Source organism: Gadus morhua, chromosome 3 (genome assembly GCF_902167405.1).
Source record: "Gadus morhua chromosome 3, gadMor3.0, whole genome shotgun sequence".
Classification (NCBI taxonomy): Eukaryota; Metazoa; Chordata; class Actinopteri; order Gadiformes; family Gadidae; genus Gadus; species Gadus morhua.
The window spans coordinates 12,171,586-12,185,173 of record NC_044050.1 but is presented as its reverse complement, the minus strand read 5'-3'; the positions used below and the strand labels follow the sequence as shown (position 1 = coordinate 12,185,173).

The 13,588-nt window shown below is 42.1% G+C and overlaps 2 protein-coding genes across 3 annotated transcripts; both read left to right on the top strand.

Annotated features, from left to right (window-relative positions):
- Positions 1-178: 178 nt before the first annotated feature.
- ap1m2 (adaptor related protein complex 1 subunit mu 2) lies at positions 179-6,176 on the top strand. Its single transcript, XM_030352855.1, has 12 exons — positions 179-419; positions 1,176-1,332; positions 1,500-1,567; positions 1,963-2,093; positions 2,493-2,640; positions 3,320-3,446; positions 3,861-4,003; positions 4,373-4,444; positions 4,972-5,130; positions 5,319-5,444; positions 5,720-5,795; positions 5,934-6,176. Exons 1-12 carry the CDS (start codon positions 378-380, stop codon positions 5,957-5,959), a joined length of 1,275 nt encoding a protein of 424 aa, XP_030208715.1. The 5' UTR covers positions 179-377; the 3' UTR covers positions 5,960-6,176.
- Positions 6,177-6,365: 189 nt separating this feature from the next.
- Positions 6,366-8,524, top strand: cdkn2d (cyclin-dependent kinase inhibitor 2D (p19, inhibits CDK4)). Of its 2 annotated transcripts, none has more exons than XM_030352893.1 (3): positions 6,366-6,731; positions 7,110-7,239; positions 7,542-8,524. In XM_030352893.1, exons 2-3 carry the CDS (start codon positions 7,114-7,116, stop codon positions 7,893-7,895), a joined length of 480 nt encoding a protein of 159 aa, XP_030208753.1. In that variant the 5' UTR covers positions 6,366-6,731; positions 7,110-7,113; the 3' UTR covers positions 7,896-8,524. The 2 variants fall into 2 exon arrangements, with proteins under 2 accessions (XP_030208753.1, XP_030208752.1); XM_030352892.1 differs by having other exon boundaries at positions 6,392-6,731; positions 7,086-7,239.
- Positions 8,525-13,588: the final 5,064 nt, after the last annotated feature.

Sequence of the window (13,588 nt, the reverse complement as noted above, 5' to 3'; positions counted from 1 at the left end):
AAGATTGGCTCAGTAAAAAAAGTTGTTTAAAAAAGCGAAACTAGACAATGATACTCATTCATGGTAGAGAAGAACTAGACGATCATGATGAATATACGTACATCTACCATGCGCTCTTGCGGCCAGTTCCCGCAGCGCAGCCCACTTCCACGATTCAGGTGAGCGCATAACCTGTCAATGTTTTACCTGAGGCTGGTGACGTCGAACACTATCTCCAGGAAAAGGAACGGCGGAGTCCATGGTCCCCTTTTAGGCTATTTTGCACACTGTTTTTAGCAGAGAAATGACAACATAGAATTGTAGACATTGGGTGAACAAATTTGCATTTATTTAGACATTGTTGTTTAGGCTTTTGGGTTCGGCTTTTAAACAGAGCAATGTCTGTCTCCGCTGTGTTCCTGCTGGATCTGAAGGGAAAGGTAAGTTCAGCTGGGGGTATTGTTAATCGAGGGGCATCGTTGGCTACACAATGACACGTTATTCCGAGCTAAAATTTGTAGACATTTCCCATAATATTTTTCTAAAAGTTGAATTGTAGCCGTAGCTTTTGTAGTTAAACATTAATAAGGTAGTCGTTAAATATTAATCGGAGTCTGCGATGGTGTTTCAGTTGGGTTCCACTTCCGGAAACATCATGCACGACTGTTAGCTGAAACAACCTTTAGGCCTGCTCCAAAACTTCAGCGGACAATTTCCGCTTTGATCTACTGCAGGAAATTACTATACTGGGATTGACTCTTAAATCAAGTGTCCTATCCCAATGCATGTTTATAGCTTGGATATAATTGATTGCTGTTTGCTGTCAGGCATACCGGTTCTCTCTCGTGTACCGCGACTACATGCCATTCATCCCGTTAGTTCATGCGTTGCTTTGTCATTGTTAGGAATTCTGATCCTATTACACCTCTTGACTATGCTATCAGAAATATGCTTTACTTTTTGCACGTTTTTGTCATCTAGCTCTTTCTTTGTATAAAAAAAAAAAGATCCTTTAAGATCCTTTTTGTGCAATAAAGAGTACTTTAACTTAAAGTTTTGACGATCATTTAAATCGAAATGTGTTGTATTGTAATTAGAACTGATGAATAAATGACTTCTTGTGAGGGTGGCCCAACACAACAGTATAAGGCTCTAACGCTCAACATTGACCCTGTGGGGTCACGCTCCATTCCCAGGTGTTGATATGCCGTAACTACAAAGGCGACGTAGACATGGCCGAGATCGACCATTTCCTGCCCTTACTCATGCAAGAGGAAGAGGATGGACTTCTGAGCCCTGTTCTGCTGCACGGCAGCGTCCACTTCTTGTGGATCAAGCACAGCAACCTGTACCGTATCCTTAACCCTATACTTACAGTCCCGGCCAGGAAAAACATTTACAAACATGGAATGAATGCTGAATGCGTGCGTGCGTGTGTGTTAAATTGTAATATATTGTTATTAAATGTTAATCTGTTCCTCATTCACTGTGGTAACCCGTTGACCTGAGCCAGTTTACAGTGGTGGCCACGACAAACAAAAACTCCAACGCGTCCCTGGTCTACGCCTTCCTGTACAAGCTGGTGGAGGTATGTCCTTCTCTGTCTCATCCAATGTGTGCGTGAGGGCTGGTGGGGGACCTTGAAATGATGCGCCCATTCATCGTATTCACAAGGGACCGCAGGACCACTTCCCATATGAGGCCCACCTGACACCTGCAGATCTGAACAGGGCCCAGAAAGAGGGGCTGATAAACACATTGTTGGGAGACTATATATAATCGAAGGTCAAAACCTCCATGTTTATATATAGTCATGAAAGTGTAACGGGCACATGTACAATGAAAAGCTAAAACAAGAATTATAACTTTATAAAAAATGTAAGATGAGATGGAAAAAGAGATGAATTATGCAAAGAAGGAGTGATTTGAGCAAAGAAGGAGCCATCAGCCTGTAGTTGATGTGCGCCCATCTGGGAATGGCAGGTGTTCACCGAGTACTTCAAAGAGCTTGAGGAGGAGAGTATCCAAGACAACTTTGTGGTGGTCTACGAGCTTCTGGATGAGCTGATGGACTTTGGCTTCCCCCAGACCACCGACAGCAAGATCCTACAGGAGTAAGACACTTGAACCTTTCCTTTCAATCAGTCGATTTATTGATGTTTATCGATTGATCTTCTAAAACCATGACATGTAATAACTCATAGCAAATTACATTAACTAGAGCCCAAAGAAACAATGAAAGGTTAAAGTATGGTTTCAGTGTCTCTGAAACACTGAGAATAATCGACTAATTATTTGCCTTTGGTCAAACTATACATTTTTTGATGTTAAAGGGATAATGACTTTTGAATGTAATAATAATAATAATCATGCATGTATTATATCGTCACATCCACTGCGTTGATACAATTAGATGCTTGTGTACTAAACTAGTGCATTTAGATTACACCCTGTAACATACATGCGCACAATTGATCAATTAATGAAAAAGCTCCATCATCTATCTTGTGCAGATACATTACTCAGGAGGGAACTAAGCTGGAGGTTGCTAAAAGCAAGGTCCCCACCACGGTCACCAACGCTGTGTCCTGGAGGTCAGAGGGCATCAAGTACAAGAAGAACGAGGTCTTCATCGACGTCATTGAGTCCATCAATGTTCTGGTACGATGGCTGTAATTACATGGTAGACTTCTTATTGCGCAAGTTCAGATCTGCAATATGATTACCGCAGATAGTACAACTGATGGGAAATTGTGAACTCTTTATCTATGAAAGGATCAGACCTATAAATCCACTTTTCTAACAAACAAGTCTTTTTACAAAGCATATTCGTCTATGTATCTAGCCTTACTCAAAATTCTCCTCAGCATATGGAAAAACCTTTTTAGTAATAATAAAGTAATGGGTTCAGTAATGATAGACAACCTCTGGGTGTTAATTGGGCCGGGGTCTTATGTTCTATGGGTGTCCAGTGATTGGACAGTAATGTACTCAGGCAGAAGGAAGCATTCTCAGCTTCGCCTGAGGACTTGTGGTTTATTACGCTTATACCACAGTTGCCAACAATGATTTGATATTAGTTACTTTTATCTATAAAGTTGTTATTTTCCTCTTATCAGCTGGATGTCAAATATTCTTCCGTGGCCCTTCGATCATATTCTTTCTGCGTTGTCAAGCAAACATGTAGTCGATAGTTGCTTTTGACTATTGTTTCAAACATTGGATTTACAGCATTAAACCACAGTCCTGACTCCGGGTGTCACTGAAGGTCCCACTATCATCATTAATATTATTTGAAACATTACCTGTGGATGGTAATGGATTATGTGTTATGTTCCAGGTGAATGCTAACGGGAGCGTGATGAGCAGTGATATCGTGGGCAGCATCAAACTGAAGACCATGCTCTCCGGCATGCCGGAGTTACGACTCGGCCTCAACGACCGGGTCCTCTTCGCCCTCACTGGACGTACGTATCTGAGAAACCCTTGGAAGAGAGGAAACTCCATTCCAGGATGACTACTGACTAGGGTGCAATGGTTGATGGCAGGTGGTTCTATTTATATTCAGTTACTGTGGGAGGTGGAAGTAAATCAAATAACAGATCTGTCTGTCTGTCTGTCTGTCTGTCTGTCTGTCTGTCTGTCTGTCTGTCTGTCTGTCTGTCTGTCTGTCTGTCTGTCTGTCTGTCTGTCTGTGTGTGTGTGTGTGTGTGTGTGTGTGTGTGTGTGTCTGTGTGTGTGTGTGTGTGTGTGTGTCTGTGTCTATGTCCTTCTGTCATTGTGCGCCCCCTGCCAGGCGGTGGAACATCTTAATGTGTGGAGTCACAGAGCTGTTTGTAAACCCGATTGATTTCCTACATGGCTGCCGGTGTTTGTTTCAGGTGACAAGGGCAAGACGGTGACAATGGAGGATGTCAAGTTCCACCAGTGTGTCCGTCTGTCCCGCTTCGAGAGTGACCGCACCATCTCCTTCATCCCTCCGGACGGGGAGTCGGAGCTCATGTCCTACCGAATTAACACACACGTCAGTCCCACTCACCTTCCACGCACGCACACTCAAGTCCATAAGAATCCAGGAGTTATTCTTAATAGTTAGCATTGAGCAGGTTGTGTCCATTACAACGTTTTTACCATCTTTGCATTTTCTTGGAAGTCGAACCCTGTTTTCACTTGTGTGTTGATTTTAATTTGCTCTAATGAATTAAAACGATATAACAACTCAAATAGGTTGCATGCATTATAATAATCTGCATTAGATCATTCAAATAAAAAAAATCATAACAGTTTGTACTATTGAATCATTTAGGCATTATAGGTTTACTGAGCACATGTTACATTATATTTTAATTTACCCATTTTTAGTGTCAATGGTTTGTCTTTTTACTCCATCCAGGTGAAGCCTCTCATATGGATAGAGTCGGTCATAGAGAAGTTCTCTCACAGTAGAGTGGAGATCATGGTCAAGGTATGGATTTACTGAAAGGACAGGGACCTAATCAAGTTTCAGAAGAGTAATAATATGCAATTTATTTCTCCTGTTCACCTGTCTAGCAAACGGTTAAATAAACTTGCCTTCGGTGCCATATACTTCTATGGTTGGCTAAAAATCTAATCAAAACAAGTGAGCCAGTATGTTGACTTAACCTTTAGATGACGTGCATGCAAGGGGAACAATGCAACAGCACAGTGTTGTTTTCTTCCGATAAATTGAAGCCAGCCCTCTGATATGTAGTAAATATGTAGTACCTGGTAGTGTCAACCATTACAGTATGAAATGAACAATATAACTTGCATAATCAGACGCTGAAGGTGCTTCATCGCCAGGTTGCACACACAAGGATGTTTGTTCTTGTTAATAAGTCGGTGCAGTGAAGGAAAATAAACTATTTTAAATTAAATAGATAAACGCATAATTAAGTATGTGCAATATATATTAGGCTCTTATCTTGTCCACGGTGCACTAACCCTACGTGCTTTCCTGACCTGTCCTAGGCTAAGGGACAGTTCAAGAAGCAGTCTGTGGCCAACAACGTGGAGGTGAGGATTCCAGTCCCCAGCGACGCTGACTCACCCAAGTTCAAAGCGAGCACCGGCCACGCTAAATACGTCCCAGAGAAGAACCTGGTTGTGTGGACCATCAAGTCTTTCCCTGTAAGAACAATGCATTATTTACTAATGTTATTAATAATAATTTATATTTATATGACGCCTTTTCAGGACACAAATATTAAGAGGTAAGGCCTCGCCTTGTGTCTGTGTTTTATTTTGAACCTATTTTTGTGTTTACATCCAGGTTATCTTGTAGTGAACTGTTAGCTTGTTTTTTGGGCTGTTTCCAGGGAGGAAAGGAGTTCCTGATGAGGGCTCACTTCGGGCTCCCCAGTGTGGAGAACGATGAGCTGGAAGGCCGGCCCCCGATCACTGTCAACTTTGAGATCCCTTATTTCACCGTCTCAGGGATTCAGGTGTGTGTGTGTGTGTGTGTGTGTGTGTGTGTGTGTGTGTGTGTGTGTGTGTGTGTCTGTGTGTCTGTGTGTCTGTGTGTCTGTGTGTGTGTGTGAAACACATTTTATTTGTTCTGAGACACATCTGACTTCTCCTGAATAGCTGAGTCATTGTTGCTTCAACATGCTCTGTGTGCACTTGGCTTGTCTATTCAAATCCTGTGTAAACAGTATGTTGTGGCATTAACCTGCTATCCTGTTTGTTGCCCCAACCACTTCTAACATACCTGCCCCAGGTGCGATATATGAAGATCATAGAGAAAAGCGGCTATCAGGCCCTGCCCTGGGTTCGTTATATCACACAGAGTGGAGGTAAGCAGCTCAACATTTTCATTTGATTATCTAGGATTACTGAAGTGCATCATGTTGTATAGGCTGTATACATAATGAGTAGATGTAGAACCTTAGAATGAGCCACACTTGGTAATACTTTTCTCTATTTTGGTCTAGATTACCAGCTGAGGACAAATTCCTAAAATCTACAAATGTATATTCCAGTACCAGGACCTTCTGACAAGAATTCTTAATTGCACTCCAAATGAATGTCTTAAAATTTCACTGCCCTGTTTGATGTGGACTTTTCTGCTACCTTTTATATAGCACTATGAATTCAGTGGTTTGAATGTTTTAATCAGCTAATTGTTGAAATGGTATTAAAATGTAGTTTAACATAAAGTTGATTCTATAACCACATGTTTTGTTTTGTTACAAGTACTTAAAGTTTTAATTTTTTGCTGTTTTTAATTTATCATCAAATAACCGCCATATTTTGATGACTTCAGTACTTTTCCATACATTAGGCAATCGCGTCCACCTTATTCCGCGCAAAATCAATTAGACCGCCCTTTTCGCACTTGATTCTGAAGATTTTCTCCAAACAAATGAATGGACTACTCTTTGAGGACATCAACGTATACGAATAGCCCGCTTTCTGCGCTCGGAAACCTCATTGGTCGGCTGCTATTGTTGCCACAGTGATCGCAGAGTAAGCGAGCTTGACTCCGCCCCTGTTGCCATTTATGGAGAGGCAGCACCCACAAGACGAACTCTGATTGGTCACCTTGGGTTCTCGGCTGTGTTTGTAAATTTGTAGCTGAGGAACACTAGAGTTTAGATCTCAGCGCGCAAATGTCTTATTTTCTAATGTTGACAAACATTTCGTTCCTTGATACCTTTTAAATTCACTTACTTCAAATTCTAACGGGTGTAAGGACAACCTAGTGTCTGGATTTTGTCGATACGAACAAGGTATGTAATAAGCGACTGCTATAATCCTTTATTGCTGTTCTCTCTTCAATGTTAGCCTTCGTTAGCCGGAGTGCTAATGTTCCGTATTCCTGACACATCTAGGAAAGAATAACATGATTTACTGGATATACCTACCTTTACGTTGTACAACATAGTTAACCTAGCTTAAATTGGGTCGTTGTGGAATTGGGTTGGGAAGAAATGGGAACTGATCAGGCCGGATACATTGGTAAACATGATTTATTTTTCAGCATTTTTACGCACGTACAAGGATGGGCTATCTTCTGTTTGGTTTCCGAATAGATGTGCTCAACTCTTATTTTAGCTGCATTCGCGTTTTATCTCGACAAACAGACGGATATTTACCATGGTCCTCAGCCAGATGGATGCGGGAAGAGCTTTAACGTCGGCAGCAGCTAAAGGAAACACAAATGATGTACGGAGGATTCTGGAGGAATGCCGGGTGCCTCCCGATACAGTCAATGAATTTGGCAGAACGGCCTTGCAGGTATTAATCTCCTTGCTGTAGAAATCGACTTACCGTACTAATCATACACACCTAAAATTCGGGTATACGGTGGCCAGTATTACTCTCTATTACATGTTAATGAATCTTTAACCTGCCTTAAACCATTTATTATGAGACCAGCACGTGGATTATAGTATTAAGAACTGGTTTGTCAAATTAAATGACACTTGTTTATCCATTGCAAACAATGTTCAAAGAAAACGAATTAGACACATCCCATTGAAGTCCATGTAGAACAGTAAAAGATCAGACCTAATTTCTGACTACTCTTGATGTCACAGGTGATGATGATGGGGAACACCAAGATAGCCAGTCTGCTGTTGGAACACGGAGCCAACCCCAATGCCCAGGACAGACACGGCATCACACCGGCCCATGACGCAGCCCAGACAGGCTTTCTGGAAACCCTGCAGGTTCTGGTGGAGCACGGCGCTTCTGTGAACATCCCAGACAAGAACGGCACACTGCCCATCCACATCGCAATCAGGGAGGGTCACCGGGATGTGGTTGAGTTCCTGGCGCCCCGGTCGGACCTGAAGCACGCCAACACCAGTGGGCACACGGCGGTGGAGGTGGCCAGAGCATCCTGTTTGCCTGACATGATTGACTTGGTGTTTGCCCACATTCACAGCTAGTGAGTCGACTGGATCGAGCCAATAGTGTAGGGACTACGTGGTGGGTTTCCCTCTCCCTCCCGCTGTCCTCCTTGAAACCTGGTGACTTGAATGATTAATTGTGTAAAGGGGTTACATTGGATTTTCACAATAGTAGCTCAGAGTTGGTATATCTCCCGGAGCTTAGCATTGGTGGATGAGTTGACGTGTTGACATCTCTTTTGCACAGTGCAATTTAAGCACCTTTTTATATGTAGCTCTTTTCCCTAAGATTGGGAGTGCACATTTGTAGATAGATGATTTCGTTAGTGTTTCTTAAAAAATTAATTGGATGATAATTATTATTATTATTAATATTATCTTGTTGCGTAAGAGCTTAAACTGTTGGTCTGTGTTTTTTGTATGTTTATGAAACTAATTGTGCACCCTCAATACTTTGCCTAGTTGTGTTGATTAGATGTCATTAGATTTGGATTTTAATCATATTTATTTATTGAAATAGGACAATGAATTTTCCTATGATTTTGTAAATAGATACATTTATTGTGGATTGTTAATTTGTTAATGTTATTTATAAAACATATTTTTAAAACTACAATTAAAATATTAACGTTTTCTTGGACAAACACAAAATAAAGTGTTGAACTAATGTTTTTTTGTCTCATTGGCTTGGCTTATATAATGACTGAAGTGTATTAACTGTTCTATCAGGCTTAGACAGGGAAACTTCAGCTTTTTAAAAGGTGGACGGAATAAATAAATTATCTTGTTTGAAAAGAAGAACATGCGTTTTGGCCTATATTCATGACAATGCATTGGGTTTATATAGACATACATATATTTAGATATTTACATATATATATTTACCTACATATATATATGTATATATCAATTTATGTGGAGTGGGAGAGTTATATACCCAACACATATTATTTTAAGCAACTAATACAAAATACCCTAACCCTAAACAATTACATTTCCTCAGTAAATCAGTTGATCAATCCTAAATTATGAATGCAATCAGAAGTTTGTAGATTGAAATTCTAATTGAATAATGGCGTTTATAAAATGGCTTTTCGTCATCAGATACGATTTATTCTTCATAAATAGGGCACTCCCATGGAGGAAATTGCTTTACTGGTCGTGGGGGGGGGCGGTGCAGAGCCTGGACATCGAGTTTCCTGTTTCATTTCTACCGAATACAAGTAAATAGGTATGAGCGGATGAAGGTTTCAGAAGGGTATTTTAATATTTGTATTCCTACAGTAGTCATCTACAATGTTTTGATTTCATGCTTTTTCGACTCTTCCCTTTAGACTTGGTTTTACGTCTGCTAACTGCTGGATCGTAGAGCATATCCTCAGCTGTTTCCCAAAAGCCCTAAGACAAGGATGTTACACTTGGCGTCTTGATCAGGTGCTGAAGGCGATAGCAGAGGCCATCTCCTCCAGCATCCCTCATAACCAGCCTCTACGAACAGCAAGGCAGGCGATTGCCCTTGTCCGAGCAGGGGAGAAGCCTAAGCCCCTGCCAAGGGGGGAAGTAGGTCTCCTTGGAACCACACCGGAATGGCAGATGAAGGCCAACCTGGGGAAGCAGCTCAGATTCCCAGAGCACATTGTGGAAACCACCCTGAGACCAGACGTAGTTCTGTCCTCAGATTCAATAAAACAGGTGGTCCTACTGGAGTTGACAGTTCCCTGGGAGGAGGGCATGTCAGAAGCCAATGAGAGGTAGCACGCCAAGTACGCCAACTTAGTGGAGGTTTACCGCAGACGGGGGTGGCGGGTCCGATGTGTGCCAATAGTGGTGGGCAATATAGCAGCTTTGCAGCGTGATCTTTCTGCAAAGCATACAGCCTGCTTGGTATCAAAGGTGGACACCAGAGAAAGGCCATTAAGACCACCACAGAGGCAGCTGAGAAGGCCTCTAGATGGCTGTGGATCAAGAGGGGCGACACAAGTCGGGACTTGATCAATCCCGGCTGGGTCGCCTGGGTGAGGGTGTAGGATGTTGAAAGACCCGCACTCCACCTCCAAACCACGAGATGATTAAGGAAATTGTCCACAACCAGCTATAAAAGGTAGAAAAGCTAGCTTAGGGCTTTGTTAGTCAAGCCATTGGAATGGTGCTGATCCAGATGGCTAAGGAGAGAGACTGTCACCTGCTGGACCTGTGGCCTCATGGAACTTCGGTCAAGAGGCATTCTTGATGATGCCCCTAACAGAGGCGCTGGAAATGGTGGTGCAATCGCACCACCACTTTAAAAAGAATAAATAATAATAATTACATTTCTCCACATCATGGTTTCGCAGATGTGGTTGCAGTATGAACTATTATTCATATATCACAGCGTAGCTTAAAATTACGTCTGCTCTTTCCTCTTGGTCATCGTGTCATGTCCACAAGTCAATCGGATGCTTCGACCTACGGCTTGGGCTACAAACCAGAAACTATGCAAGCTCAGCTGTCTCACCCAGCACCACATTTATCTTGTCAATCGCTGTGCACTGCTGCCGTATCATCTGTATTTGTTCTTAAAACTTGTACGATTTATGATTTTGGAGGACTGAAAATCGAGGATAGACTACATCATCACTTCACTAGGCTGCATTCAGTAATGATCAACGTGTAAATCAGTTGATATAGGCTACAGCATAATGTTACTTTGACAAATGTAAACAATGGCCGAAAGGGTGAGGGGGCCTTATACCCTAACCCTAAACTCTTTTGCGCTTTTAGAAAATACAAGCATGAGAAATCGCCTGATGGATTATGCACCCCCACCATAAATATGATTCTGGCGCTTCTGTTACCTATAGAGCCCAACCTGTATCTGAATAATGGAGCCTGTGAATGCAATGACATTGGAATTAGGGGCGTATATGAAGCAGAATGCAGAAAAAGTCAGGCAGTGGAAAACACAAAGAAAATTAAGCTATTGTTGGAGCAAAACAACTGAGAACCTTTGAGAGCGGAAGGCAGAGTGTAGTCATAGAAAATAAAAATAGAGGGTCAGCCATTTGTAAACTGAAGTCAGAGAGAAAAATGCCTGAGGATTTGCTAACTTTTTTGCAAATAATGTTTCATTGAAGGTGCACAAATTCTATTCTACAAATCACAAATTTAGAAACTCATACACTGAATCTCCATCATTTGGGGGTTAAAATGCATAAAATACAAAGCAATAATAAAGAAAAACAATAAAAAATATATATATATATAGTAAATAAATAGTAATAATAAATTTGGTTTCTGTGGGGTTTTGTTCTTAGTTGGTAAAACACATAGTCCTGGCATATACTCTGGGGGTAGATAATTTACTCCTTATTGTTGCTGCTTTCAAAAGCATTTAAAATGCTTGCTTTTTGTCTTTTAGTATGAAATGCTTTACAACTGAAATCCTCTTCGAAATGTAGATTCAAAAATAAAAATGTATGTGGGTAGTGTCGGCCCACTGCATAGGCAGGACAGGCAAATGTAGGGGCCAAGAGTTTAGGGTTGCACCACTATTGTTGCATTGACCTGGGTACTACGGTGACTGTTTCGGGCGCCCTGGCGATTGCTCCCGCGCCCCCTCCCTTCTCCGTTTGATTCGTATATTTTAATTGACTATTTAATAAGCGGGATAATGTATAGAACGTCGCCTGTCATTATCGGGAAAAACAAGCCCTTCAGGGCGAAGCAAAACTCCTCCGCGGCGCGTCGGTGTTCTGTTCGCCCTGTCGGGGCTTTTTTTCCCGATAATGACCGGCGTTCTATAATATCCCCCAGATGAAATATTATTTAGGCTACTTCGTTAATCCGTGATAAAAATCAATGCATACTTAATCGATCCAAGAAGAACTACAACCTACTTGCTCTATTTTTACCACTTTCCAATCCCACCAACTTGTGTTGTGTAATACATCCACAAGGTGTCCCCAAACAATAATTTTGTATTGGCTTAGGCTACATGCTGAACAGTGTCTTGTTGTGAACCTTGGCCGTTCTCAAACAGGTGTCCTCTCGATTCATTGCAAGTGATATAAACCATGTAGGCCTATTGGATGTTCAGCTGATCTTTCAATTAAGGGATACAACAATGGTTTTACGTCTCTCTCTCTCTCTCTCTCTCTCTCTCTCTCTCTCTCTCTCTCTCTCTCTCTCTCTCTCTCTCTCTCTCTCTCTCTCTCTCTCTCTCTCTCACACACACACACACACACACACACACACACACACACACACACACACACACACACACACACACACACACACACACACACACACACACACACAAAGAGACCAAGGTGAATCAACAAGGGCATTCATAATGAGCGGACAACGGAATGCAGAGTAACGTTACAGTGTAACTGCCTCGCTGAAGGTCACAGACACGATAGCTGGCTATCGCTAACGCAACCCACACACACCCAACGGTATACATGGGAGCTAAAGCTTTATTGTCAACAGCGAGCAATGGCTCGGGTTTCTATGTTTGGACAATGACCATTAATACTCCCACTTGCGAGCAATTTGGATATTTTTTTTATTATATAATATTCACAACCTGTAGGCCACCTCTTGGGCTGCCATGAATAGCCAACAGCACGACATCATACCATTAGAAAGACAAAGACTAATTATATCGCAATGCAGCACATACCACCCTTTTGCCAAACGATCAGGCCACTAGCCTGAAACTCGGAATAGAAGACTCATGAAAGTTGACATGCAGGACAAAAAAAAGGGCGTGTTGGTCCCGGGGAGAGACTCACGAGGTAAACACGTTCAGGCCCCGCCTCCTCCTTCGTTCCCGTCAAGAAGCGTCCCGAATGAGTAGAGAGTGTGTGTGTGTGTGAGAGTGTGAGAGTGTGAGTGTGAGTGTGTGTGTGTGTGTGGGGGGGGTATCTTAGCAATAACGCGTGTGTCTAAGAATCATGGCAATACAGGATTGTCACGCATCGGAGAGCGATCGGGTAGTAGCCCTACGTACGGCGCTACTCCCCGTTTCTACGGTAATGAGTGAGCAAGATGTCCGACACGCTCTCATTTCACATCACTGTTCACGTCCGCAACATAACTGGTACACAGGTCTTTGGGTCGGATTCACTGTAGGGTAATAATACACAGTTGTAGACCTAATTCACCTGATGATCCCATGAAATGTTTGACTATACAATAGTAGAAAGGTAGTCAAGCACTGTGGTTGAGTTAAGAGGCAGCTCCTACCTCAGATCCTGAGTTAATAACTTATGGACCAATTACTATTGGTATCAGGGACATCAACTTAAGACAACCTTGAATGTCTTTACTATTATATTACAATATGTACAATATATATTTAAAATGTAAAATATTTTTGCTTTGATTGTTTACACATTTCTTTTATTCATATCGTCAGATTTCCCTCCAGAGAATGTCTTAAGAGACATTCTTGCCATTTCTGACAAAAATCTTAGGGAGCTATTATAATGTTCCTTTGGAGTTGGGCATTTCCATTTAGTTTTGGATTTGTATTTCCAGTCAAACTTCACCCTTATGAGGGGGTGGGACGTGGGAGTTGTATAGCAGTGTGTGTGTGTGTGTGTGTGGGTGTGGGGGGGGCTCTATTACAGAGCCGTGTGTGTGTGTATGCGTTACGTGACTGCAGGCCAGGACTTGAGCATGACCCGCTTGCTTGCTTGCTTGGTCGGCACTCACCTGAACGAATAGTTTTGTACTTGTTTCAGCGT

Excerpts from the sequence above, each read along its gene's own strand:
- ap1m2 (XM_030352855.1), top strand. The coding sequence starts at position 378 with ATGTCTGTCTCCGCTGTGTTCCTGCTGGATCTGAAGGGAAAG. Across the intron at positions 420-1,175 it reads TGCTGGATCTGAAGGGAAAG|GTGTTGATATGCCGTAACTA; the intron begins GTAAGTTCAGCT and ends CTCCATTCCCAG. Across the intron at positions 5,796-5,933 it reads TTATATCACACAGAGTGGAG|ATTACCAGCTGAGGACAAAT; the intron begins GTAAGCAGCTCA and ends ATTTTGGTCTAG.
- cdkn2d (XM_030352892.1), top strand. The coding sequence starts at position 7,099 with ATGGTCCTCAGCCAGATGGATGCGGGAAGAGCTTTAACGTCGGCAGCA. Across the intron at positions 7,240-7,541 it reads TTGGCAGAACGGCCTTGCAG|GTGATGATGATGGGGAACAC; the intron begins GTATTAATCTCC and ends TTGATGTCACAG.